The sequence below is a fragment of the Podarcis raffonei genome, chromosome 16 (assembly GCF_027172205.1).
Source record: "Podarcis raffonei isolate rPodRaf1 chromosome 16, rPodRaf1.pri, whole genome shotgun sequence".
Taxonomy (NCBI): Eukaryota; Metazoa; Chordata; class Lepidosauria; order Squamata; family Lacertidae; genus Podarcis; species Podarcis raffonei.
In genome coordinates this window covers 19247102-19271382 of record NC_070617.1, presented here as the reverse complement: position 1 = coordinate 19271382, position 24281 = coordinate 19247102, and the positions used below count along the sequence as shown (strand labels likewise).

Below are 24281 nucleotides of genomic sequence, written 5' to 3'. Positions count from 1 at the left end.
GCCTTATGCAGAATCATGCCTAAACAGACCAGCAGTGGCTCTCCAGGATTTAGTCTCTCTTAGCTACATGGAGATGCCGTTTGTGATTGAGCCAGGGGCCTGCTGCATGCTCTTCCACTGAGCTACAGCTCTTTCTCTAAAAGACACAGAAAAACAGCCATTTGTCCATCGACCTCAGTATTGCCTACACTGACTGGCAGCTCTCCAGACAGGGAGTCTTATTCCAGTCCCAACTGGAGATGCCAGGGACGAACCAGGGACCTCCTGCATGCAAGGCAGATCCTCTAGTCCCTGAGCTACAAGCCCTTCCCAAAAGAGAATCCCAGAACAGAAGGGGTTAAGAGGGGTACATTCAGCTTGCTTAAGGCCACAGAGGAAGCATCATTGTGCCAGCTGCCTCCACTTTGCTGGAAATACGCAAGCCAATGAATCACAGAATTGTAGAGCTCAAAGGGACCTCTAGGCTCATCTCTTGGGCAAGAATCCTGCCCATAGTCATGGACAAGGATCAGAAGAACCCAATTCATTTTCATGCCAAGCTGGGCAAACGGAACTGGGTTCAAGACAACCCCTTCCCTCCAGCCCTTCAAGCTGCCCTGGAGGATCTCTTGCCCAGCGAAGCTCCTTCCTAACACAGCCTGGATCTTTCCCTCTTGCTCCTAAGGAAGGAAACTGCCCTGCTCCTGCCCCCTCCCTGCACATTTCCTGTATCGCTGCCATGAAGTTTCAAGCTCAGTCTTTTTTTCTTTAAGGGACGGCAGAGGGGGGAAGAAAGAGCAGGCGGGAGAATTATGAAAAATGTGGAAGGGCATGATCAAGACAGGATGAAGAAGGCCTCTGAGAATGATCTGGCTACCGAGTGAACTCCTTCCTTCTCCCCGGTCAGGATCAGAGCAGAGTTACACTGCGGTGAAGCTTTGGTTCCTAGCACACACGGAAAGGCAACGATGAAGAGAGCTCCCTCTACATTTTGGACCTGGTTTCACTGTTGGTGTCCTCCAGGGAACTTTCACTAGGCACGTCTGCCTGGGGGCCTGAAACAAAGCACAAGGGAGTCAAAATTGCACCAGCACATCACCTTCAGCTCTTGCCCCAAGCTTCCTGTTTTAATGGCTGGGTTGTTTTCATAGGATCAGTTTACTTCATGCTGGCTTTTTTTAAAATAAGTAAATTTAATTTAGATTCCATAAAATAAACCAAAACACCATTAAAGAAATAATCACCCCATTAAAACAAGTTGAAAGCAGCACAAACATCGTTAGACTTACTGTACTACAAAACATTACAAAAAATGCCCATTTCCCCCCCAAAACCTATTAGGTTATATCAGTGGTTTTCAACCAGGGTGCCATGGCACCCTGGGTGCCTTGAATGATGGCCATGGGTGCCATGGGCAACACTGGTCTCTGTCCCTCTTTCCTTCGCTCCCTCCTCTGATGCCCTCTCACATCTCTGCCTCCCAAAGGCTTGCACAGCTGTTTGTTGCAGCAGCCCTGGCTACAAGCTCCACAGGCGAATGGTGCTTCTGGGGCTGGTTGGAGGTGCTGGTTGCCAGGATCTGAGGCGGCCTCAGAATAAGCAAGCAAATGGGTGAGGAAGCCCAGCCAGCCAGTCCACCAGCCCTTGTTGTTGGGAATGAACAGACAAGTGGGAGGCCAGGCAGGGACTGTTCTAGACTTCCTTGTGATTGCTGTGTGCAGGGCCTGCCTGGGAGCTGAGTACCCGATACTGAAGGAGAGCCTTTCCACCATGCTGGCTGGCAGCACCCACTGTTGCCACTGCTGCCTTCCAAGGTAAGCTGCTGGCCTCATGTTCACCTTTGATCTGTCTCCATTGGACCATTAAGGCTGGGGGCATCCTCTTCCCAGACCCCTGTGGGGCAGTGTGAGGAGGCACCTCTCTTTGGGGCAGGGGGAGGAAGCTCAGAGACCAGGGGTGGCAGCAAGAGCTGCCCAGAGGACTCCCAAGGAGAGGGGAGAGGAGAGGAGGCTGAGGGAACGCTCCACAAGGGAGGGTGTTCGGAAAAGGGTGAGAGGCTGCCAGCTCTGCAGGCAAGGGGTGACATAACTGGGCTCCTGAGCCCCACAGGGGTGTCACAGAAAGAATGCAGTTTGTCAAGGGAGCCATGGAATCAAAAAGGTTGAATATCTCTGGGTTATATGTATTCATTTATAATTAAGTTAACTTAATCTTAATTAACTTAATTAAGCTAAACTTAATTTTAAAAAAACTAAGATCATGGCCACTGGGCCCATCACCTCCTGGCAAATAGAAGGGGAAGAAATGAGGCAGTGAGAGATTTTACTTTCTTTGGCTCCATGATCACTGCAGAAGGTGACAGCAGTCACGAAATTAAAAGACGCCTGCTTCTTGGGAGAAAAGCAATGACAAACCTAGACAGCATCTTAAAAAGCAGAGACATCACCTTGCCAACAAAGGTCCATATAGTTAAAGCTATGGTTTTCCCGGTAGTGATGTATGGAAGTGAGAGCTGGACCATAAAGAAGGCTGATCGCCGAAGAATTGATGCTTTTGAATTATGGGTGCTGGAGGAGACTCTTGAGAGTCCCATGGACTGCAAGAAGATCAAACCTATCCATTCTTTAAAAAATCAGCCCTGGGTGCTCACTGAAAGGACAGATCCTGAAGCTGAGGCTCCAATACTTTGGCCACCTCATGAGAAAAGAAAACTCCCTGGAAAAGACCCTGATGTTGGGAAAGATTAAGGGCACAAGGAGAAGGGGACGACAGAGAATGAGGTGGTTAGACAGTGTTCTCAAAGCTACCAGCATGAGTTTGACCAAACTGCGGGAGGCAGTGAAAGACAGGAGTGCCTGGCGTGCTCTGGTCCATGGGGTCACAAAGAGTCGGACACGACTAAACGACTAAACAACGACGACAACAACAATCTTTGTTACTATAGACCTTTTCCCCCCCAAAACCATTTACGTACAGTAGGAGATAAACTTTTCTCCCTCCAATTTTTAGCTATCATGCTCTTTGCAACCGCAATAAGGTTGATTGCTATTTCTCAATCCTTTTCCAGAGTCACGCCATCGCTGTAAGTTTTACTGCATGTTTTAACTATGATGCGGAATACTACTAGAGGCAGCGATGGCAAAAACAGCACATAGCAGCCCACTAAAGGCATGACTCAGGCTGTGAAGGTTCACAGTTACCTCAGCAGGTCTACCACCCTCATAATTGTGAACCATGGATCTGAAGAGATTGTTAATAAACAGATGCTTTTGGTTACAGATTTCCAAGAGCTTCAGGGGACTGCACTGGAATTATCTACCCATCATGCACTGGGGTGACCATGCCTCCCTTGTAATGCTATTCTGGGAGTGGTTAACTATTCCTAAATATATAGAAAGACTTTCTCTCATACCCTCCAACATTTCTCCAGTGAAAATAGACACATCCCATCCCATAATGACAAATTTACTATTTATACTCCACACATTTTTACTAGTCAGTAAGACTGGATTTAAGTCAGCGCAAGGCTTGGGGCGGCAGCCTGCAGCCCGAGGAGCCCTCCGGAGGGCGCCCCGTTCTTCGGGCAGGTGTGCGCAAGGCTTGAGGCAGCAGCCGCGGCTGGGGGGGGGGGAAATAAATTTTTTGTATTCATTCCCCCCCCCAAAAAAAGGAGGTGCATCCTATGGGCCGGTGCGCCCTATAGGACGAAAAATACGGTAGTTAAAAGTTGTTGTGGTTTTTTAAAAAAAATACAGACTGAGTGTTAGCACATATGAAAAACTTAAAACAAATCCTTATTTCCTGATGAATAGCCTTTGGACTATAATGTAACTTAAACCGAAAATTATATTTGGAAAGATTTTTCCACCAAAAGCATTTTATTTTACAAATCTGATTTAAATAAAAAAATTCCGATTTAAATCAAAATAATCCAATTTCAATTTTAAAAATCTGATTAAAAAAAAGATCATTGATTTTTTCCACCCTGGTTTAAAACCATTTATATATCCCATTACACAGCCCCACCCCGGCTGCACCTCTGAGACCCTAATGATCATTTTGCTACAGGATTCCAACAAGCTTGACACAGAGCAAGTGGCAAAGTTTTTGGTTATAGCTGTGCTTATTAGACCTCTTATGATTGCCGTGTGTGTGTGTGTTGAATTGATTTCTCAGCAGAGGCAGGTGTTGTCAACTGGGCCTTTTAATTAGGAACACGTGATTGGGCTGGCTGGTTGCCAGATCCCCCTCCCAGTTACTATAAATATCTTGTTAGTTTAACCTGCCTGGCTGAACACCACCTGTGTGACCTGCCACTCAATTTTTTTGCATTATACCTGTTTGGTATTTTAATCCCGAAGAAGGTAAATGAAAGCCTGCCATCTCTTTTAAGCAGTTGGTGAATTTGGACAATATATACTGTATGTGTGCGTGCGCATACACACATATACACATACACACATGCATGTGCTTCCCTGTATGGGAAGACAGGCTCTGGCAGATTGAGCGTGAGAGACCAATAGTGGGTCCAATGGTCCAGAAGGTGGTTTCTGCACGTAGTGGAAAGTGAGGGGCAGACGGGGCTCGTCAACTTGGGAAGCGAGCCCATCTAGGAGAAGGAAGACACTGATTCTAAACCTCCGCTGCCTTGCGGGACTCCTTTGGGAGAAGAAAAGGCTAAAGAGTAAACCCTACACAAATCTGGAGCAGAGTCCCTAAGATGGTTGGGTGGCACCTTGTACGCCTCCTTCCGGCAACTCCTGCAGCCAAGCTGGTGCCAAACGCATTGCTCTGCTTTCCTTTGGATTGCATCAGCGAGACCAAGACCTTCTTGCGCCCCGGGGTGGTCACTTTGGTGCTGCTAACACAGCGGTTCGACTTCACCCCCCGAGGGCCACCCCTTTGACTCTCAAGGCAGACAGATGCCCAGAGACAGACAGCATCTGAAGGCAGCCCTGTTTAGGGAAGTTTTTAATATTTAATGCTGTATTGTTTTTAACACTTGATTGGAAGCCGCCCAGAGTGGCTGGGGAAACTCAGCCAGATGGGCGGGGTATAAATTATTATTATTATTATTATTATTATTATTATTATTATTATTATTAATTGCTTATTGTCTAGAATTCTAATTCTGTGGTTTTTAGCTGCATTACTGTGCATTTTTATTAATGTTATCTACTGGGCATAATTGTCAATCGCCATAAAATTCTGTAATGGTCTGCTAATAAAGAAATTAAGCAAAGGTTCACAGCTTACTTTGGTGAGGTGTGGCAGACCCTCCATTAGCCAGGGCAACCCCCTGATCTGAAGTGGGCTCCCCGGCTGCTTCCGACAGCGGATCCTCTTCCTCCGAATCCATCAGCACAAGGATATCACTTGCATCTCGATTCCTACAGTGGTCAGAAGGACGGAAAGTTTAAAGAACAGTCAGCGGGACTTTCCCTGCCGCCTCCTCCTCTTCAACAGGCAAGGAATTTTACGCCGTCTGCCCTCTCAACTGCATCTGTGAACAGGGTTTATCCCTCGCAGCAGAAGGAAATGGACTGGGGTCGGTGGCAGACCTTGGGGTTTCAGATTTCAACGGTGCCTATGCGAATGCCAAAATTCAGCACCCCTGCCTCTCACCCTCCATTCTGCGTGATAGCTGCAGTGGCCCCTATGCCACCCCGAGGCTCTGCACCCAGTGTGACCAAACCAGTTGCATGCCCCTAAATCTGCCTCTGCTGGGGTTGATATGCAGCTATATTACAACTTGGGGGTGGGGATCTTGGTAGAGGTTTTTTCCCCATCAGCACAGATGCCTCTGTTGAATAAAGCATTTCACCAGGTAGACCAGACCACTGAAAAAAGTCCATGTGTTAGCAGAAGCCATTGCAAGGACTCTGGCTAGCGCAATGGAGATTTCTCCCCTTCCCCAAGTCTCCTCTGAATCTGTTCTGGGAGAGAGTTGGGAGAACCCCCACATGATTCAATGGGTAGACCTGGCCACCAAAAAACACTCCAGGCATGTCAGCTGCTCACTTGTCCATTTGTGACTCCAACTAGCAGCAGCTCTCCTGGCGCTCAAGCAGTGAAAGGTCCTTGCCACAGCCTGCTACCCAACTATTTTAACTCAGTGCTGGTGAACCTCAGACCCTGGGGCTGAATGCAGCCTCCCAGGCCTCTCAATTGGCCCTCGGGACTTTCCCCAGCTACATCCCTGGCTCACAGCTTCAAGGGCTTCTGCCTGGCTTGAATGTGGGCTTAATCTCCCACAGTACCTCTTGCTTGCTGGGTGGAGGATAGAGAGGTGGTTTTGGATGCAGATACAGTGGTACCTCAGAAGTCAAACAGAATCCATTCCGGAAGTCCATTCGACTTCCAAAACATTCGGAAACCAAAGCACGGCTTCCGATTGGCTGCAGGAAGCTCCTGCAGCCAATCGGAAGCCCCGTCGGACATTCTGGTTCCAAAGAACGTTCGCAAACTGGAACACTCACTTCAGGGTTTGCAGTGCTCAGGAGCTAAAACGTACGAGTACCAAGGCGTTCGGGATCCAAGGTACGACTGCACTAGCTTACTATAGAGAGGCAAAATGTATGTTTCCTGTTCCGTCCACTTTTGTCCCTTGCCCCTCCCAACGTGGTTCCCCATCCCTGGTGCAGACAGTGCAGGGCCGGATGTGCCAACCATCTGGGCAGCTTCACATACTCTGCCCAATTTGCCTCTGACCTTGCCCACTGCTGGTATGCAGCCCCTAGGTGGTTGCCAAGAAGGGAATGTGCCCCACTGTGAAAAAATAGTTCCCCATCACTGTTCTAATTAAGAGAAGCCAGGGACTGAACTTGGGATTTTCTGCATACAAAACAAGCGACACTGGTTAGGACTTGTCCACTTAAGGAGACACTCACCTGAGCATGTTGGCTGGAAAAGAGAGAGAGAGAAAAGAAAGAAGAGGAGACAGTTTGAGATCAATGGGTAAACATGCACTTGCTCAGAATGTACAATATGCATCTGATGTATGTCGAAGGGCATAGAGCTTGTGTTTCGCTACATTAAACTTGTGGTGTTTCTACAATTCTGGCCCAATCTGAGAAAACCCAAATCACAGGAGATACGGTGGCTTTTGTTAAATCTTTTTCTTGTATATGCACATGTGTGCTGAAAGCCGCCGACTGGGTATCATATAAAATTAAATAGAGAGCCCAGATTTTGGTACTGGAATGAAGAGATTCATTGCGCAGATTTCAATCCTGCCTTAAGTGGAGTTTCATAAACTGGGGTGCCATCACTGAAAAGGCCACATCTTTGACTGCTCTCCACTTCACCACTAAAAGGTGCCTGCATACTGTTCAAATACCCCTGTAGCAAGTTTTAGCCCAGGAGGGGGGGCACCTGTGACCCTCCAGATGTTGTTGAGTTACAATTCCCATCAGCCCCTGCCAGCATGGCCAATGGTCAGGGATTATGGGAGTTGCAATTTTCATAGTTTGGGTTTTTTTTAAATTTTTTGTCACCTGGAAGGGTTATTAGAGCTATCTGTTTCTTACCTTTTGGGCACCAACGGGGTCCAGCATATAAGAGGACTCCAGAGAGGACTAGAACACCCAGCAGCAAAAGGACCACAATTGCACCCACTATGCCTGCGATGTTCACTGGCTCTGTGGCAGGAGGAATGGTTTGGGGAGGGTGGGAAGAAAAGCAGTGAAATAGCAGTTCTGGCCTATTTAACATCTTCATTTAAAATAAATAACTCACTGTCAATTAAATGTCTCTGGGATGCTTACACAGCAACCCAACGGCAAATACCACAGGAGTGTTAAGATTTTTTTTTTAAAAAAATAGAAAACTCTGGAGAAATAAACAGGCGGTAATTATTATTGATAACATTATTAATACCAATATAATCAATCAATCCTTGTCAATAATAATAATAATAATTGAAAGGAGCAGCACAAAGCAGCTTCCAAAATGCTGCTCCTTTCACCTCTGATTTCAACCTCATGGGCCAATGAGGCAGAGTTTATTTACCCAAATGGGGCAGAGTTTATTCTCTCCTGGGGCAACCAAGCCAGATGGACAGGGTATAAGTAATAAAATTATTATTATTTATTATTATTGTCTCCCTTTATCTTATCCCTTTCCAACATTCAGTAGTACCACGTTGCCTTTCCTCAGAACTCGTATTACTTCTCAGGTTCTAGACTTTTTTAAGAAACAAAAACCGCCAAGAAGACTTCTTAAGAAGTGACCTGCTGGATTAGGCCCAAGGCCCACCTAGTGCACCGTCCTGTTCTCACAATGGCCAACCCACAAACAGGACCTGAGAGAAATAACATTCTTCCCCACTTGTGATTCCCGGCAGCTGGTATCCAGGGGCAAACTGCCTGCCTCCAACCGTGGAGGCAGAACATGGCCATTGGCAGCCTTCTCCATCGTGAATGTGCCTAATTAAAAACCATCCAAGTTGGAGGCCATCATTCTACATTGTGGGAGCAAATATCCCGTTTAACTATGTGCTGTGTTTCTTTCATCTGCCCTGGATGTTGAGCTTCCCTGGACAGCCCACAGTTCTAGTATTATGGGTGGTTGTGGAGGCCCTGCCTTGTTTTCAGTTCAGGGTTTCCCAAACTTGGGTCTCCAGCTGCTTTTGGACTACAGCTCCCATCATCCCTGGCCACTGGTCTTGCTAGCTAGGGATGATGGGAGTTGTAGTCCAAAAACACCTGGAGATCCAGGTTTGGGAAACACTGTTTTAGTTGATTGTTCCTAAGACACTCTGTGCTCCTTCTGGTCCAAAGCGCAGGGTACAAATGCTCTAAAAGAAAGAATGAATAAATAAAGCATTTCCCACCCACCCCTTTACTGGCGCAACCTTCACCCCGCCTCGTTCCTTAGCATACCAGCGGACTGCCATTTTAAAGGTTATCTGCTTACCGATCACAGTGAGGTAAACATACGCCTCCTTCAGCCCCAGGGGGTTCTCAACCTTGCAAATGTACAAACCGCTGTCCGCGCCGTGAGAACAGTTCTGGATGACCAGAGTGGAGACGTTCCCCTTTTGGCTGACCAGAAACCTCCCGCCGGAACGGATCTCCGTCTGGGTCCGGGAGACGTTGCGCAGCCAGGAAATATTGGCAGGGGGGTTTCCGGCGCTGGCCTGACACGTCATCCTGGTGGCTCCCCCTACGAAGCAGCTCCTCATGGGGTCGGACACAAGCGAAGGGGCCTCTAAACCAGAGGAAACACAAGGCAGGGGGGGAAAGAGTGATTGAAACAAGCGTATCGAGAAAGCAAGGAAGGCAAATACAGGAGGCAGTGATGGTCAACTTGGGATGGCTTTAAAATAGGGTTTTATCAGTCTGTTGACTCACCCAGCTTCACGGTGCAGGCCTGGCTGGTCTGCTGCAATAGGTGGATCCCGCGGCACACAAACTCCTTCCCAGAGAGCAGAGGCGAGCCATTCAAAGCGGCCACATTGGTGTCTGCAATGTCCGTCACGTTACTGTCCCGGCTCAGGTTCCCCAGATTGGTCCATTGAAGCGTGGGGTGTGGGTAACCCCCGGTCCAGCTGCAATGGAGCTGCACCCCTCCAGAGCCTTCCGCGGAGGTTTGAGCCCAGCATCGAGGCAGTGATGGCGGAGGATCTGAGGAAGGCATAGAAATTCACAAGATTAACAGGTGGAGGTGTTCTGCAATCTTTAAAACCTTACAGGTCGCAGCTCAGCGGTAGAGCATCTGCTTTGCAGGACAGCTTTAATCCCCGGTGGCATCTCCAGGTAGGGCTGGGGGGAAAGATTCCCTGCCTGAAACCCTGGAGAGCTGCTGCCAGTCAGTGTAGGCAATACTGAGCTGGATGGGCCATTGGAAAGCAGCTAAGGGACGCGGGTGGCACTGTGGGTTAAACCACAGAGCCCAGGACTTGCCAATCAGAAGGTCGGCGGTTCGAATCCCCACAACAGGGTGAGCTCCCGTTGCTTGGTCCCTGCTCCTGCCAACCTAGCAGTTCAAAAGCACGTCAAAGTGCAAGTAAATAAATAGGTACCGCTCCAGCGGGAAGGTAAATGGCGTTTCCGTGCCCTGCTCTGGTTCGCCAGCAGCGGCTTAGTCATGTTGGCCACATGACCCGGAAGCTGTACGCCGGCTCCCTTGGCAAATAAAGCGAGATGAGCGCCCTAACCCCAGAGTCAGTCACGACTGGACCTAATGGTCAGGGGTCCCTTTACCTTTACCTTTTTAAGCAGAACATATGATCCATAGCACACTGTGTGGATTTTTTATTTTTTAAAAAAACAACAACGATTCAATGGTTTAATATGCTTTTTTACAATTGGTGTCCCCCCCCCCATTCAATTTTTTCTGCACTGCTGTTTCTGCAACCTTCCTCAGAATTTTGACATGAAATCAGAACTGAAGATATTCAGCTCTCTCCTTAACACTGCCTGTTAAAACTTGGGGTACGATTTCTTGTTTTGTTTTTGTAATAACCTCCAAAACAAAATAGCACATGCATGCACCCAGCTGAAATCCCAAGATATGCAGTGAAAATCCAGCATGAAAACACATCTGTCTGAAGCATAGGATGTGATTTAACCTCGAGCCACCCAAAAGGTCTGGATGCCTGCAAAAGTTCAGGATTGTTTTTCTTAATTCTTGCAACCCATTAAAAAATGTTAGTAACCCAGAATGACTTTCAGAGGCGTTGGACAGGTCATTTGAGAAATAAGGCAGACTGCAGAATGAAAGAGCTGAACTGAGCTGCCTCCTCCCTGGGCTTAGCCCCAGAACCTGTTTTTCAACACGAAAGCTCCACAGGCAAAACAAATAAGATTCCTGTGTGCATTATTGTAATAAGGGATGGGCAGGGCAGGCTCTCTAGGTGAAGCTGGGTAAAGGGCAGAGCCAAGGAGACCAAACATTCACCTTCTCTTCCGCAAATTATATCTATACAGTCATACCTTGGTTCTCAAACAGAGTCCGTCCGACTCCCGGAACTGTTCAAAAACCAAGATGCGGATTAATTTGAATTAATTTTATAATGAAATGATTTTAGAATGTTGTGTTATTTTATTGTTGTTAGCCGCCCTGAGCCCAGCTTCGGCTAGGGAGGACGGGATATAAATAAAAAATTTATTATTATTATTATTATTATTATTATTATTATTATTATTATCCTGCAGCCAATCGGAAGCCGTGGAAGTCACGCCAGATGTTTGGCTTCCAGAAATCGTTCAAAAACCAGAACACTCACTTCCAGTTTTCAATCGTCCGGGAGCCAAAACGTACAAGTTCCAAGGTGTTCGGCAACCAAGGTACAGCTATATATAAGCCTGAGAGGATTTTTTATTTGTGGGCCATTGTGCATGTACAAAACAATCTAGTGTTCACATACGAAGGTCCCCTCCCCATTTCATTCTCTGTTCTCCCAAGCCTAATTTTCACCAGTGTGTCCCTTGAAGCAGAGGTTAGGAACCTACAACCCACAGGCTTGATTAGGCCCGCTAGGCCTTCCCATTTGGCCCAGCAGAATGTTTGGGCCAAGCCATGTCCAACTACCCTAGAGGTTATATATGTTTTTGGAGCAGGGCAGGTAAAGACATGGCTGGCCATGGGGAGCTGGGGTGTTCAGGCCTGAAGCAGGCATGAGCAATCCATACCCCACCAATTTCACATGGCCCTCAGCAAGCGAACAGTTCAGACTGTTGTAATTGAAGCAAGACCACCTCCATCTTTGTTGTAGCTGAAGCAGGACTAACACCATCTTGTTGCAGGCTGGCACCATCATCATGTACATTGGTACCTCGGGTTACATACGCTTCAGGTTACAGACTCCGCTAACCCAGAAATAGTATCTCGGGTTAAGAACTTTGCTTCAGGATGAGAACAGAAATCGCACGGCAGCAGTGCAGCAGCAGCGGGAGGCCCCATTAGCTAAAGTGGTACCTCAGGTTAAGAACAGTTTCAGGTTAAGAACAGACCTCCAGAATGAATTAAGTTCTTAACCCGAGGTTCCACTATATTCTCCTTGTATTCGTGCTGAAATCATGCAAGCTTGAGGGACAGAGAAAGTGCAAACCACAAGGGGTGTGTGTAAAGGAAAATTTTAAGGCCATGACCTTTAAAACAGGGGTATAAACAGGAAAAATGCCTAGCTAGATGAAGTGTGGAAACATCAGCCTTTGCGGTTAAGACTCTTATCACTGGGTGTCTGGCAGGTCTAATCTATACGACTATCAAAACTGTGTGTAAACAGAGATCTGGGTTCTGTCTCCGGTCGCTTCCCTGATCGCTTGCAGTAACCTTTCGTGCAAGAAATAAAATTTTGCTTTTAGAGAATCCTCGGGCGTCACTCAACGTTGTTGGTGACTAAGGCACCCGGTTGCAACAGACTTTAGGTGGGGTTTTTCCCACATCAAGACCTCCAGCAAGAGCAATCTGTCCCTTTCCTGGCACTGGGTGGGGAGCAACAGTGAGAGAGAAAAGGGGGTGTTGGGGAGAGAGAGAATGAGAGAGGAGGGGCGTCAAGGAGAGAGAGAGAGAGAGAGAGAGAGAGAGAGAGAGAGAGAAGGGGGTGTTGGGGAGAGAGATGGAAAGAGAGATAAGCAGAAGCCCACCCTCTTTTCACTCTGCTTTCATCCACCCTATGCTTTTGTTTCATAACAGAGTTCCCTCAAGGGCTGCATTCCCTCAGGACCCTCATAATACCGTTTCAAGGCCTAAGCAGTTTAGGATCAGGATATACGAGAAAATGCCATCTTTGGCGCTGAGCTTGACAGCCCACGGAGATCATCACTGGGGGGCCCACGGCAGCCACCCTGCCTTCAGAGGTTAGGTGGGTGGTGTTGTGGTTAAACTGAAGGCCTGGGGTGTGCATAGGAAGCTGCCCTCAGCTTACTTGGCGAGCTCAGTGGTCCAGTATCTGCTTTCTTTCCTGGCGTAGAGGAAGCTGCCTTATGCCGAGACCGTTGCTTCATCTAAGCTCAGTACCATCGACACCGGCAGCAGCTTTCCAGGCAGGGCCCCCCCCCCTCTCTTTTAATTTATTTAATCAATTTTTTGATACAAACATCAACCGCAAAAAACACATACAGTGGTACCTCAGGTTAAGGACTTAATTTGTTCTGGAAGACTGATCTTAACCTGAGGTACCACTTTAGCTAATGGGGCCTCCTGCTGCCGCTGCGCTGCCAGAGCACAATCTCTGTTCTCATCCTGAAGCAAAGTTCTTAACCCAAGGTACTATTTCTGGGTTAGCAGTGTCTGTAACCTGAATCATCTGTAACCTGAAGCGTCTTTAACCTGAGGTACCACTGTACAAAGGGACGCGAGTGGCACTGTGGGTTAAACCACAGAGCCTAGGACTTGCTGATCAGAAGGTTGGCAGTTCGAATCCCCGCGATGGGGTGAGCTCCCGTTGCTCGATCCCTGCTCCTGACAACCTAGCAGTTTGAAAGCACATCAAAGTGCAAGTAGATAAACAGGTACTGCTCCGGCGGGAAGGTAAATGGCGTTTCCGTGCGCTGCTCTGGTTCACCAGAAGCGGCTTAGTCATGCTGGCCACATGACCCAGAAGCTGTACTCTGGCTCCCTCGGCCAATAAAGAGAGATGAGCGCTGCAACCCCAGAGTCGGCCACGACTGGACCTAATGGTCAGGGGTCCCTCTACCTTTACCATTGTACAACAAAAACCGTAACAACAGTAATAACATAATTTGACAATTCAGATTTGGATACACTGATATACCTATGACTACACCTTTTAAAACAATATTTTCCCACCTCTCTCTCCTCCCTCTACTTCCTACCACTATCCATCTTATCGCTTAAATATTCGTTCCAGATTCTTCATATTTATCCATTCTTATTTTGCATCGACATGCAATTCGTTCTTATGTAGCTAATCAGGCAGGGCCTCTCTCCCAGCCCTGCCTGGAGAGGAACACAAGACCTTCTGCATGCAAAGCAGATGTCCTGCCATTGAAACACTTCTCCTGTCCTAGGAGACTTCCCTATTGCCCGTACAGACTGGCAGCAACCCTCCAGGCTTCCAAGAAAGGGCAATTCCCAGCTAGGGCTGGGTGATATATCGATATAGCCTCCAAAACTGGTTTCAAGTCCATATCGTAATATCGGTTTCATAGTTTTTGACCTGGCAATGTATCGCAAACAGGGGGTTTTGAGCAGGAACTCGGAGGAAACTGAGTTCCCTAACCTTTTAAAAATCAAATAATTATTTTTTGTCCGGGGGGGGGGGGGGAGTGGAAGCTGGAATGGATATACACCCAATGCCTGAGCCAGAAATCCACCCTATATCTGTAATCAATAAAGTTGTAGCCATTTCGAACCCAGATCATTTTCTGCTTCAATTTATTCATCACATATTACATTTAGCCACTGCAGGGGGGGGCAGGGAACACTGTGACGGGGCCTGCAACAAATCAACAAACAAGCTGACTTTGTTGTGAGTTTTCCCATCGTTTTTCCAGAAAAAAAAGCATTGATCACAAATCATGGTGTGGGTGGGTGTGCGCTGTGCAAAAAATCACAATGTAGGGGAAACCATCAAGCCAGCCCATGCCTCCACATAGCTCCATCTTTATTTCAGACATTGTGATGTATCAGAATATCACAACATTTACCTGGTGATATATCACAATGCTGAAAACCAGATATTGCCCGGCCCTTCTGTTCGCCTCCACATAGTTCCATCCTTATTTCAGACATCGTGATATATTGATGTATCACAATGTTTAGCTGGGCCATCATGTTCTATGGGATGCAGGCCACAGTACTGAGTGCTTTTAAGGCAAAACTCTGCAATGACCCTATGCAACCGTTTCCTATTAGTATACATACAGTAGATCAGGAGTTCACGGGTGACGGTCTGCTGCCGGTGGCTGAGCAGGTTAGTTGCCGAGCACGAGTAATTTCCTTGCAAGCTGGGCGACAAGTTGTAGAGGGTAAAGTAGCTCAGGGAGCTGTTGACTTCCGTGAAGGGCTCCTGCCCGGAGCCAGACTGGGAGAAATCCCATTTGGTCGCAGAGGTTGGGCGGGAGTCGCTGGTACAGGAGAAGTTGAGGGTCCCGTGTCTCTGGGCGTAGAGGGTGCCGTTTGGTAGCGCCGTGGCAGGACCAATGTTGACATTCACCTTGGTGGGGCCACCTGGAAAGCAGGTGAAAGAGACAGGTATTTTAAAAAAAGAAAAAGGATATACATCAGTACATCAGAAGTCAAATGGAATCCATTCCGGAAGTCTGTTTGACTTCCAAAATGTTTGGAAACCAAGGCGCAGCTTCCGATTGGCTTCAGAAAGCTCCTGCAGCCAATCAGAAGCTGCGCTGGACGTTCGGGTTACAAAGAACGTTTGCAAACCAGAACACTCACTTCCAGGTTTGCGGCGTTTGGGAGCCAAAACATTTGACTCACAAGGCGTTTGGGATCCGAGGTACGACTATACTGTTAAAAGCTGTTTAACTATCTCATATTGCTTCCAACAAATCACCAAATTGTTGGAGAGGTTGTGGGAACAATGGGGGCAGCTTCCTATTTCTGGTGGAAATGCAGAGTGCTTTATTCTGGAATGAACTTTATCAAGAGATACCTACAGCTGCCAATAAGTATCCTATCAGGGGATTATCTCTCAAGTCCATATTACCATCTGCAAATAAATTTTGTAAAACTCAGCCAGATGCTCCAGGACTTTTCTGAGAAACCTTGGATGTTTGACCTTGGCTGTAAAGGGCACTGTCCGTGGTCCTGAACCCAGACCTTGCTCTCCCTCCACCGGGCTACAAATGCAAATACCTTAATTAATCATAGAATCATAGAATTGGAAGGGACCCTGAGTGTCATCTTGTCCAACCCCCTGCAATGCGGGAATATTTTGCCCAATGCGGGACTCGAACCCACAACTCAGGCAGTGGAGGTAGAGCATAGCCACTGTGGCTAGCAGCCATTGATAGCCTTCCCGTCCACGATTTAATCCTTTAAAGCTTAGTATTGGCTGCACCGCCTGGGAGCAGCTGTCCAGGGTTTCAGTCAGAAGTCTTTCCCCAGGGCCCTGCCTGCAGATGCCAGTGACCAAGCAGATACTCTTGCACTCTGCTTTCCCTAGAAATAAAGCAGGATTCTAGTCCTCATGGCTCCAATTAGGATTAAACAGGAGCATAGGGGGCTGCCTTACAGAGAGTCAACCCACTGGTCCGTCAACCTCAGAACTGGCTGTGCTGGCATCCCAAGCAGCTGTTCCACCACTGATCTCCCCCAGTGAGTTTTGCTGCTGAGAGGCGGGGAGGAGGGGTTTGCCCCACACGCAGGCTAGAGACAAAGGAATATAGGAAGCAGCTGTCTCCCAACTCCTGCTCCTTTTAGCTGGAAATATGTGGGGTGGAGCTAGCCGACCTAACCGGAAGAGTCCGCGACCAGAAGGAGGAGGAGTATCAGGAAGAGTGGAATAAACTTAATGATTATCTAGTTAAATTTGTTAAGTTAAATTAACTGAAAATAGCTTGCAGATACTTAATTGGCTTAGGATTTTATTTATGTTAAGTGATGAATTAATATGTTTAATTCCATAAGGTGAAGATTTAAGGATGTTAATGTTTAAGTTAAATTTCATAAGAATTGGGATTTGGAAAACTGTTAAAAGGGCATGCAATGAAATTCAACCAAGGGGAAGCGAGGAAGTCACTTAACAAAGTTAATAAGTGTAATTTCCAATAAGGCTATGGTTTACGTTTGCTTGTCTTGTGTGTGTGTGTGTGTTTGTTTGTTTGTTTATAATATTGTGAAAACTAATAAAAAAATTGAAGGGGAAAAAAAGGAAATATGTGGGGTGGGGAGAGGGTCGATACACACAAACACCCCACATGCAAAAGAGCCGCTCTGCCCTAAAAGGGGATGCCAGCTTCCATCTGCAAAGATTCCTGAAGGTTCAGCAATTTCCAGTTTTGCTGCAGTGGTTCATCAGGGCCTTTGGAAACAAGGCAAGCAGCCCTCTCCCTGTCCCTCCCTGCATGGCAGATATCTGGACTTCGGTCCAGCCTGCACTGACACGCTTCCCCTTGCTGGCCCCCAGCCTCAAGGTCGCAGCCTTTCGGAGCTGTAACGTCCTGCAACGAAAAAGGTGCCACCCTCTGTTCAGCTCGCTCATGCTTCAGGATGACCAACAAAGCACACCTCGAAAGCAAACAGGGTGCTGTGCAAGGAAGGAAGCCAGGAAGTAAGGAGGCGGTGAACCAGTTAGTAAGAAAATACCAGAGCTCCCATGAGGGGGGTGGCAGCTAGGGGGACTGAGGAAGGAGGAGGAGGAGAGGTCATTGTGCAGTTGTAATGGGTATCTGTTCTGCAAGGGTTGGGTACCAGACCTTCCTGGAGCAATCTAGTCATCTCCTGGGCAAAAGAGGCTGCTGGCCATTGGAATCATAATAGTAATAGTAATAATAATTATTAAAATTGTTGCTGTTGTTGTTGTTTGTATCCTGCACATCTGACTGGGTTGCCCCAGCCATTCTGGGTGGTTTCCAACGTGTATACAGTCATACCTCGTGTTGCGTTCGCTTCAGGTTGAGCGTTTTCAGGTTGCGGCGACCTGGAAGTACTGGAAAGGGTTACTTCCGGGTTTCGCCGCTCGCGCATATGCTCAAAATGACATCACGCGCATGCGCAGAAGTGGCAAATTGTGGTACGCGCAGACGCGGGTTGCGTTCTGCTCCAGAACAGATCCCGTTTGCAACCAGAGGTACCACTGTACGAACATAATCTGATAAAAACAAATCATCTGATCTATCTTCCTATATTACTACAAAGACCATTTGGTCAACCAAGCAAGCTGCTTGAAGAATACAAGAAGAGCCTGTGAGACCAGGCCAATGGTCCATCTAGCAACCTCTTCTCATGGTGCCCCCCCCCCAGATGCCAGTAGGAAAACCTCAAGCAGGACCCAAGCACAAGAGCCCTCTCCCCTCCCGAGGGGTGAGAAACCATGTTGTCTAGCAGGTAATGGCTTTCCCCACCTGCCTTGCCCTACCCTTCAACCCCAGGAGCCTTCAAAAAGGAGCTATTCCCAGAGGAAGAACCCTGAGGGAAGAGAGACTCGTGTTTGCCATCAGGGGGTGGTTGGTTTCATTTGGGCTGCCCCACCTCCAGCCTGAGGAGCATTCAGAAGGGAGTTGCTGCCACAGGCATCCTGTGTATTTTAATAAATGGAGTGAAAGTTTATGAGTCATGGGCGTGTGGCGAGTGTGTGTATGAACTTGACAGTGCTTAGTTTATTCTTTAGTTGCTAATTTATTAATGTTGTTAATATCATTTTACTTCAACTGTGATGTGTAGCTTGGTTTTTTTAGTCGCTTTGTTAACTGTTTTGCTGGTGATTTGTTAATTATTCCACTCCATTTATGCTGTCGTTGTGATGTCCTGTTATGTTCCATCTTGTTATTGTTATTTATTGTTTGTAAGCCACTTTCATTCATTTGAATGAAAAGAGGCATAGAAATGTAATCAATCAATCAGTGCTGCCTGAAGAAATGTAGCCTCAGTAAGTCAACACAACGGCCTCCTGATTTTGTTGTGCTACAACACCCCGATCTAACGCAACCAAGTTGGGAATTATGGGACTTGTAATCCAAAAACAAATGGAGAACACCATGCAATCTACCCCTGAGCTGGCTGAAGAGCAAGAAACGCCAAGCAAATTGGAAAACATATTTGAAATTCACGGCATGTTGTACGCTGAAAGAAAATTATAAGAAAATGATGTACAGGTGGTATTTGACTCATATGGGTGGCGCTGTGGGTTAAACCACAGAGCCTAGGGCTTGCCGATCGGAAGGTCGGCAGTTCGAATCCCCACGACAGGATGAGCTCCCATTGTTCAGTCCCAGCTCCTGCCCACCTAGCAGTTTGAAAGCACGTTAAGTGCAAGTAGACGGCAGGAAGGTAAATAGTGTTTCCGTGTGCTGCTCTGGTTCATCAGAAGTGGCTTAGTCATACTGGCCACATGACCCGGAAGCTGTCTGCGGACAAACGCTGGCTCCCTCGGCCTATAGAGGAAGATGAGCGTGCAACCCCAGAGTTGTCTGTGACTGGACCTAACGTTCAGGGGTACCTTTACCTTTAAGTTAGCAAAAACGTACAGAACAAGCACAAACATCTGCTGGAAATGTAAAGAAAAGAAGGTACCTTTTACCATATGTGGTGGTCGTGCGATGTAGTAAAAACTTTCTGGGAGATGATATATAATGAAATGAAAAAAAATGTTTAAAATAGCATTTGTTGAAAAACCTGAAGCTTTTTTATTAGGAATTATAGCTACTGAGATACCAAAGGATCAGAAAAGTATGTTTATGTATGTGACAGCAGCCACATGTATGTTATTAGCCCAGAGACTGATCGAAGAAACAATCCTGACCAGGGAAGAATGGCAAACCAAGTTGATGGACTATGCCAAAATGGCAAAATTAACTGGAAAGCTCAGGAACCAAGAAGACAAGAACTTTAACTCAGATGGATAAAAAAAGTGGATAACGGATTGATATGCGGTTGTAAATGTTGATATTAGGACTCATGGAAGGGATGGGAAGACGTATTGAGATTCAGAGCAATCTCTTTACAGTATACGGATTTGCAATTGATTTTGTTGTACATTTACTTTTTACTTTTTTTTAATCAAATAAAAAATATTATAAAATAATAAAGAGAAAAAGCCAAGCAAAGAAGGAAGACATCAACTTACTGGCAACGAGCAACTGAATCCTGTGTCTGTGGTCTGTCTCGTTCAGGACCTCTCTGCAGGTATAGTTGCCTTCGTCCTGCAGCCGCAAGCCTGAGATGTGGAAGGAGCTGTTCCTCACCAGGGAGAAGCGAGCGTCGGAAGGGAGGCTGCCATCCGACGAGAAGAGGATGGGGATCTTTCCCGGGTCCCCATGAAACCATTCCACCTTGACCGCTCGGGGAGACACATTCCGGCACACAAGGGTGACGTTTCCTTCCACCTCCCCAATCACCACCTCCTCCGTCCCTGTGGGTGGCCAAGGGGGAAAGAAAAATCACTACATTCATTCATGCAAAGCAGTGACGTATTTATTTCCAACATTTGTATGCCACCGTTTCCTCTGAGGAGCTCAAGCAGCAGGAAAAGGTAGAAACCAGCTCTACCATCTTGCAAGACAGGGTTAGCTGCAACACCAGAGGGGAGGGGAGACTGTGGCCCTCTCCAGAGATTTGTAGGGCTCCAGCTCACATCATCCCTGACCATTGGCCATGCTGGCTGAGGCTGAGGAGGGATGGAGTCCAGCGGTGTCTTTATATCTGTCAGTATACCTGAAGGAGCATCTCCACCTCCATCGTTCAGCCTGGACACTGAGGTCCAGCTCGGAGGGCCTTCTGGCGGTTTGCTCACTGTGAGAAGCGAAGTTACAGGAAACCAAGCAGAGGGCCTTCTCGGTGGTGGTGCCCTCCCACCAGATGTCAAGGAAATAAACAACTGTCTGACTTTGAGAAGACATCTGAAGGCAGCCCTGTTTAGGGAAGTTTTTAATGTTTGAGGTTTTATTGTATTTTTAATATTTTGTTGGAAGTCACCCAGAGTGGTGACTTCTTCTTCTTCTTCTTCTTCTTCTTCTTCTTATTATTATTATTATTATTATAGAACTATAACTTGAAGAACTTGTGCTTGAGCTGGCTTCATCCTCCTTCCTCCCCTTCCTTTTTCCCTTGTGCGCCATGTGTCTATTTTATTTTCTTGAAGATCCTGAATTTGAAGACAAGGACCATCTTGGAACTGTTTTTTGTAAGCCACACTGGGAGTCATTTCATGTACTCTAAAGGGTGGGATGTAAATGCTCTAAATAAACAAGCAAACAAAGGTGTTGAGGGCAAACAACAAAGGAGACACAGATTGTAGACTTCTTGGCCAGTGTGAGGAACAGGATACAGGCCAAAATGGTTCCTGGGTCTTCTCCATCAAGACACTTCTTATGGGTGGAGAAGGTTTCCACTGAAACGTGACTTTGCATCCACCCATTCTCTTCCTCAGCACAATCATCTCAGGGCATTCATTTATCCTGCTGTTCGATTTCTGTCTGGCACCGTCTTTCAACACAGCAGACCCATTACTGTTCCTTGGACTGCTGCCCTACGACTGCCAAACCATCATTTCACATTTATAAAGCGTCCACCCTGCTGCGTACGTGAATTCAAAGGCTGCGGCGGACCAGGCGGACGATGACTCATCTCCAAAGTAAAGCTAAGCAGGTCCAAAACACAGCAGCCAGATTGCTGGCTGGGGTTCCTTCGAGATCTCACATAACCCCTGTTTTAAAGCAGGTTGCCAGTTCATTCCCAGGCCTAATTCAAGGTGCACATGTTAGTGCCTAAAGCCCTACACGACTCAGACCCCAAATACCTGAAAGACCACCCCCTTCCCTACAATAATAATAATAATAATAATAATAATTTATTATTTATACCCCGCCCATCTGGCTGGGCCTCCCCAGCCACTCTGGGCGGCTTCCATAAAAACCAAAAATACAGTAAAATATCACACGTTAAAAACTTCCCTGAACAGGGCTGCCTTAAGATGTCTTCTGAATGTCAGGTAGTTGTTTATCGCTTTGACATCTGCTGGAAGGGCGTTCCACAGGGCGGGCGCCACTACCGAGAAGGCCCTCTGCCTGGTTCCCTGTAGCTTTGCTTCTCGCAATGAGGGAACCGCCAGAAGGCCCTCGGCACTGGACCTCAGCATCCGGGCAGAATGATGGGGGTGGAGACGCTCCTTCAGGTATACTGGACCGAGGCCTTTTAGGGCTTTAAAGGTCAGCACCAACACTTTGAATTGTGCTCGGAAACGTACTGGGAGCCAATGTAGGTCTTTCAAGACCTATGAAACCCTCTCGGTGCTAAGATCAGCAGAGGGGGGTGCTTGGTAGTTCGACCGCCCTCAAAATCTTGGAGTGGGTTGGTGCCTAAATAAGGGCCTTCTTGGTGGCGTCCCCCGAGTTGTGGAACTCCTTCCCCACAGAGATGCAACTGGAACCTTCATTATGCAGCTGTCAGAAGATGATGGAGATGCAACCTTTTAGCCCTCCCTTTGACACTAGAGAAGTACATTTGGGGAACCCACCGTATTTCTGTGATTGTAAAGGTGCTTTTAAACTGTTGTTCATATTGTGTTTTAATGCACAATAGCGCTTCACCCCCTATCCTACCCCGTCCCCCCCTAAATCTGATCTGGCTTTCTCTCCAACCACTGCTGTTTATTAATATTTAAAAAAAAAAAAAAACAGCAGCAGCAGCAGCCCCAAAGTTAAAAACAACAGACCAATAACAATTCCAACAGATTCCAATTAACAGGAGCCAGTTATTGCCAGTGTTTTGACAGTCAATCAATGCGGGGTGCCGTGGGCAGAAATTTGGCCTTACTGCAGAGATCTGGGTCAGTTTGTTGGTTATAACTTTGGTTTTTAATTTTAATTTTTACCTACCGCATTTTCCTTTTTACTGTAAACTACCTTGATCATTATTTGGCAGAAATGGAGAATATAGATATTAAACTCTCTCCCCCCCCCCTCTCACACACACACAGAGGCTACTGGAGATATGATAAAATTTGTTCAGTTATTTATCTTCATTTTTGGCAGGCAGTGTGGTTAGGAAAAAACAGCACAATCCCAAGTCTACTCAGAGGCAGAAGTCCTGCTAGATCCAATGGCAAGTACTTTTAAGTACAGGACTGTATATGTTCTTACATACTTGGTGGTTGCAATGAACTAAAGAAGGTGGAATCTAGGTGAGGGGAGCATGACTGAGATAGATGATGATGATGATGATGATGATGATGATGATGATGATTAAAAAGCAATTACTTTGTTTAAGGATAGTTCCTACAGTCCAGCGTTGAGCATTAGGTGAATTTGTACCACTGTTTGTTTTATTTACAAATCATTGTTTTTAACTGACTGCATGCCACCTGGGCAATCTAGATGACAAATCATCAGCATACACAACAATATCAAATTATGTATTGTATGATTGCATATCACACTTGGAACACTTCAGAAGGAAGCGGGGTTTATTATATAGTTATAAGTAACTATAAAGTCGTTCCAGGTCGTTGGCAGGGCCAGAACAGAGCTTGTGCCCTATTGCCAGAAAGACTGCCATAATAAATCTTCTTGTTTCTTTTTCCTCTTAGCTTCTGTTACAACTGCAAATTAGGGGGTGGGGGTGGGAGATGAGGGAAGTTTTCTTTATTTTTAAAAAATAAAGGGCCACTGCCCTTAAATCTGCTACCAGCTGAAGTGTGGGGGGGCGATGTCAGTTGTTTTAATGCTGTATTTAACATTTTTGCAACCAGCGCCCTGGGATATTAGGCTACTAATAGGGGGGAACCTACTTATCCGCCTGACCCCACTAGTAACTTCGGAAGTAGGGAAGGTGTCTCGGGCTGTTTGTTTCAGCCACCTCTCCCATTCCCCGGGCGCGCCCAGCAAACGCGCAAAACAAGCCCCGCGGCGGGACACGGATCGCCCCGTCCCCACGTGCGCCCAAGCCCGGACCTCGCATACCGACCTGCAGCGATGCCTCGACCCAAGCAGAGGAGCAACGAGAAGGAGGAGAGGAGTCTGGCGGCCAATCCACACGCCATGGCAGCCTCGGCTGCAGCAGCCGAAGCGACCCGGCGGTGCCCCGGAGGCTGCGATGGGGAGGGACGGAGAAGGGAGGCGGGGGAGACCTTCGGCGGCTTCCCCGCCCCGTCGTGGGCGGATCCGGGCCTTGACCCCCTTTGCTAGAGGCTGCGATGCTCGGCTCCGTTTCTCCGCCTAGCGTCGGCTCTGGAGAAGGACGGAGCTCCTGGGGAACTCCGATGTGCGCTTCACCTGACGCTTTTATGCCGTGAACCCCCTTCGATCTTCGGGTGAAGGGCGGCATGCAGTTTATTAGATCCCAGCATCGTAGAGCTGGAAGGGACCTGAGGGTCATCTAGTCCAACCCCGTGCAATTTATTAGATGAAAAAATAAATCATAAATACACACACGCAGGGGGTGGGGGCAACTCGAATCAGTGCCGGATTAAACCCCTTGGAGGCCCTAGGCAGTCGAAATCTGGGGGGGGGGGCTCGCAAATGATCTCTTAATACGTTTTTGGTTTTACCAACCAACAATTTTAATAAACCAGTTTCAAGATCAAATCAATATTATTTTGATCCGTTGTCACGGGCCCCCCAAAAGTCATGGGGCCCATAGGCCAGTGTTTATTCTGCCTATTTAGTAATCTGGCACGGACTTGAATAAAATATTGGGGTGCCCGGGTCAGCCCCGCC

General features: G+C 47.3%; 1 protein-coding gene across 3 annotated transcripts; it reads right to left on the bottom strand.

Moving 5' to 3' along the window:
- Nucleotides 1-482: 482 nt before the first annotated feature.
- On the bottom strand, nucleotides 483-23611 carry VSIG10 (V-set and immunoglobulin domain containing 10). Of its 3 annotated transcripts, none has more exons than XM_053368842.1 (9): nucleotides 23536-23611; nucleotides 19694-19984; nucleotides 14815-15120; nucleotides 9333-9605; nucleotides 8896-9189; nucleotides 7509-7619; nucleotides 6870-6882; nucleotides 5236-5369; nucleotides 483-1034 (listed from the first exon to the last, which is right to left on the bottom strand). In XM_053368842.1, exons 1-9 carry the CDS (start codon nucleotides 23603-23605, stop codon nucleotides 964-966), a joined length of 1563 nt encoding a protein of 520 aa, XP_053224817.1. In that variant the 5' UTR covers nucleotides 23606-23611; the 3' UTR covers nucleotides 483-963. The 3 variants fall into 3 exon arrangements, with proteins under 3 accessions (XP_053224817.1, XP_053224816.1, XP_053224818.1); XM_053368841.1 differs by having other exon boundaries at nucleotides 19694-19978; nucleotides 23530-23605; XM_053368843.1 differs by lacking the exons at nucleotides 483-1034; nucleotides 6870-6882 and having other exon boundaries at nucleotides 5241-5369.
- Nucleotides 23612-24281: the final 670 nt, after the last annotated feature.

Coding starts and splice junctions, on each gene's coding strand:
- VSIG10 (XM_053368842.1), bottom strand. CDS start 23,605: ATGGCGTGTGGATTGGCCGCCAGACTCCTCTCCTCCTTCTCGTTGCTC. Junction 19,985..23,535: donor CTGCTTGGGTCGAGGCATCG/CTGCAGGTCGGT, acceptor CCCCTTGGCCAC/CCACAGGGACGGAGGAGGTG. Junction 1,035..5,235: donor GTCTGCCACACCTCACCAAA/GTAAGCTGTGAA, acceptor GCTTTGTTTCAG/GCCCCCAGGCAGACGTGCCT.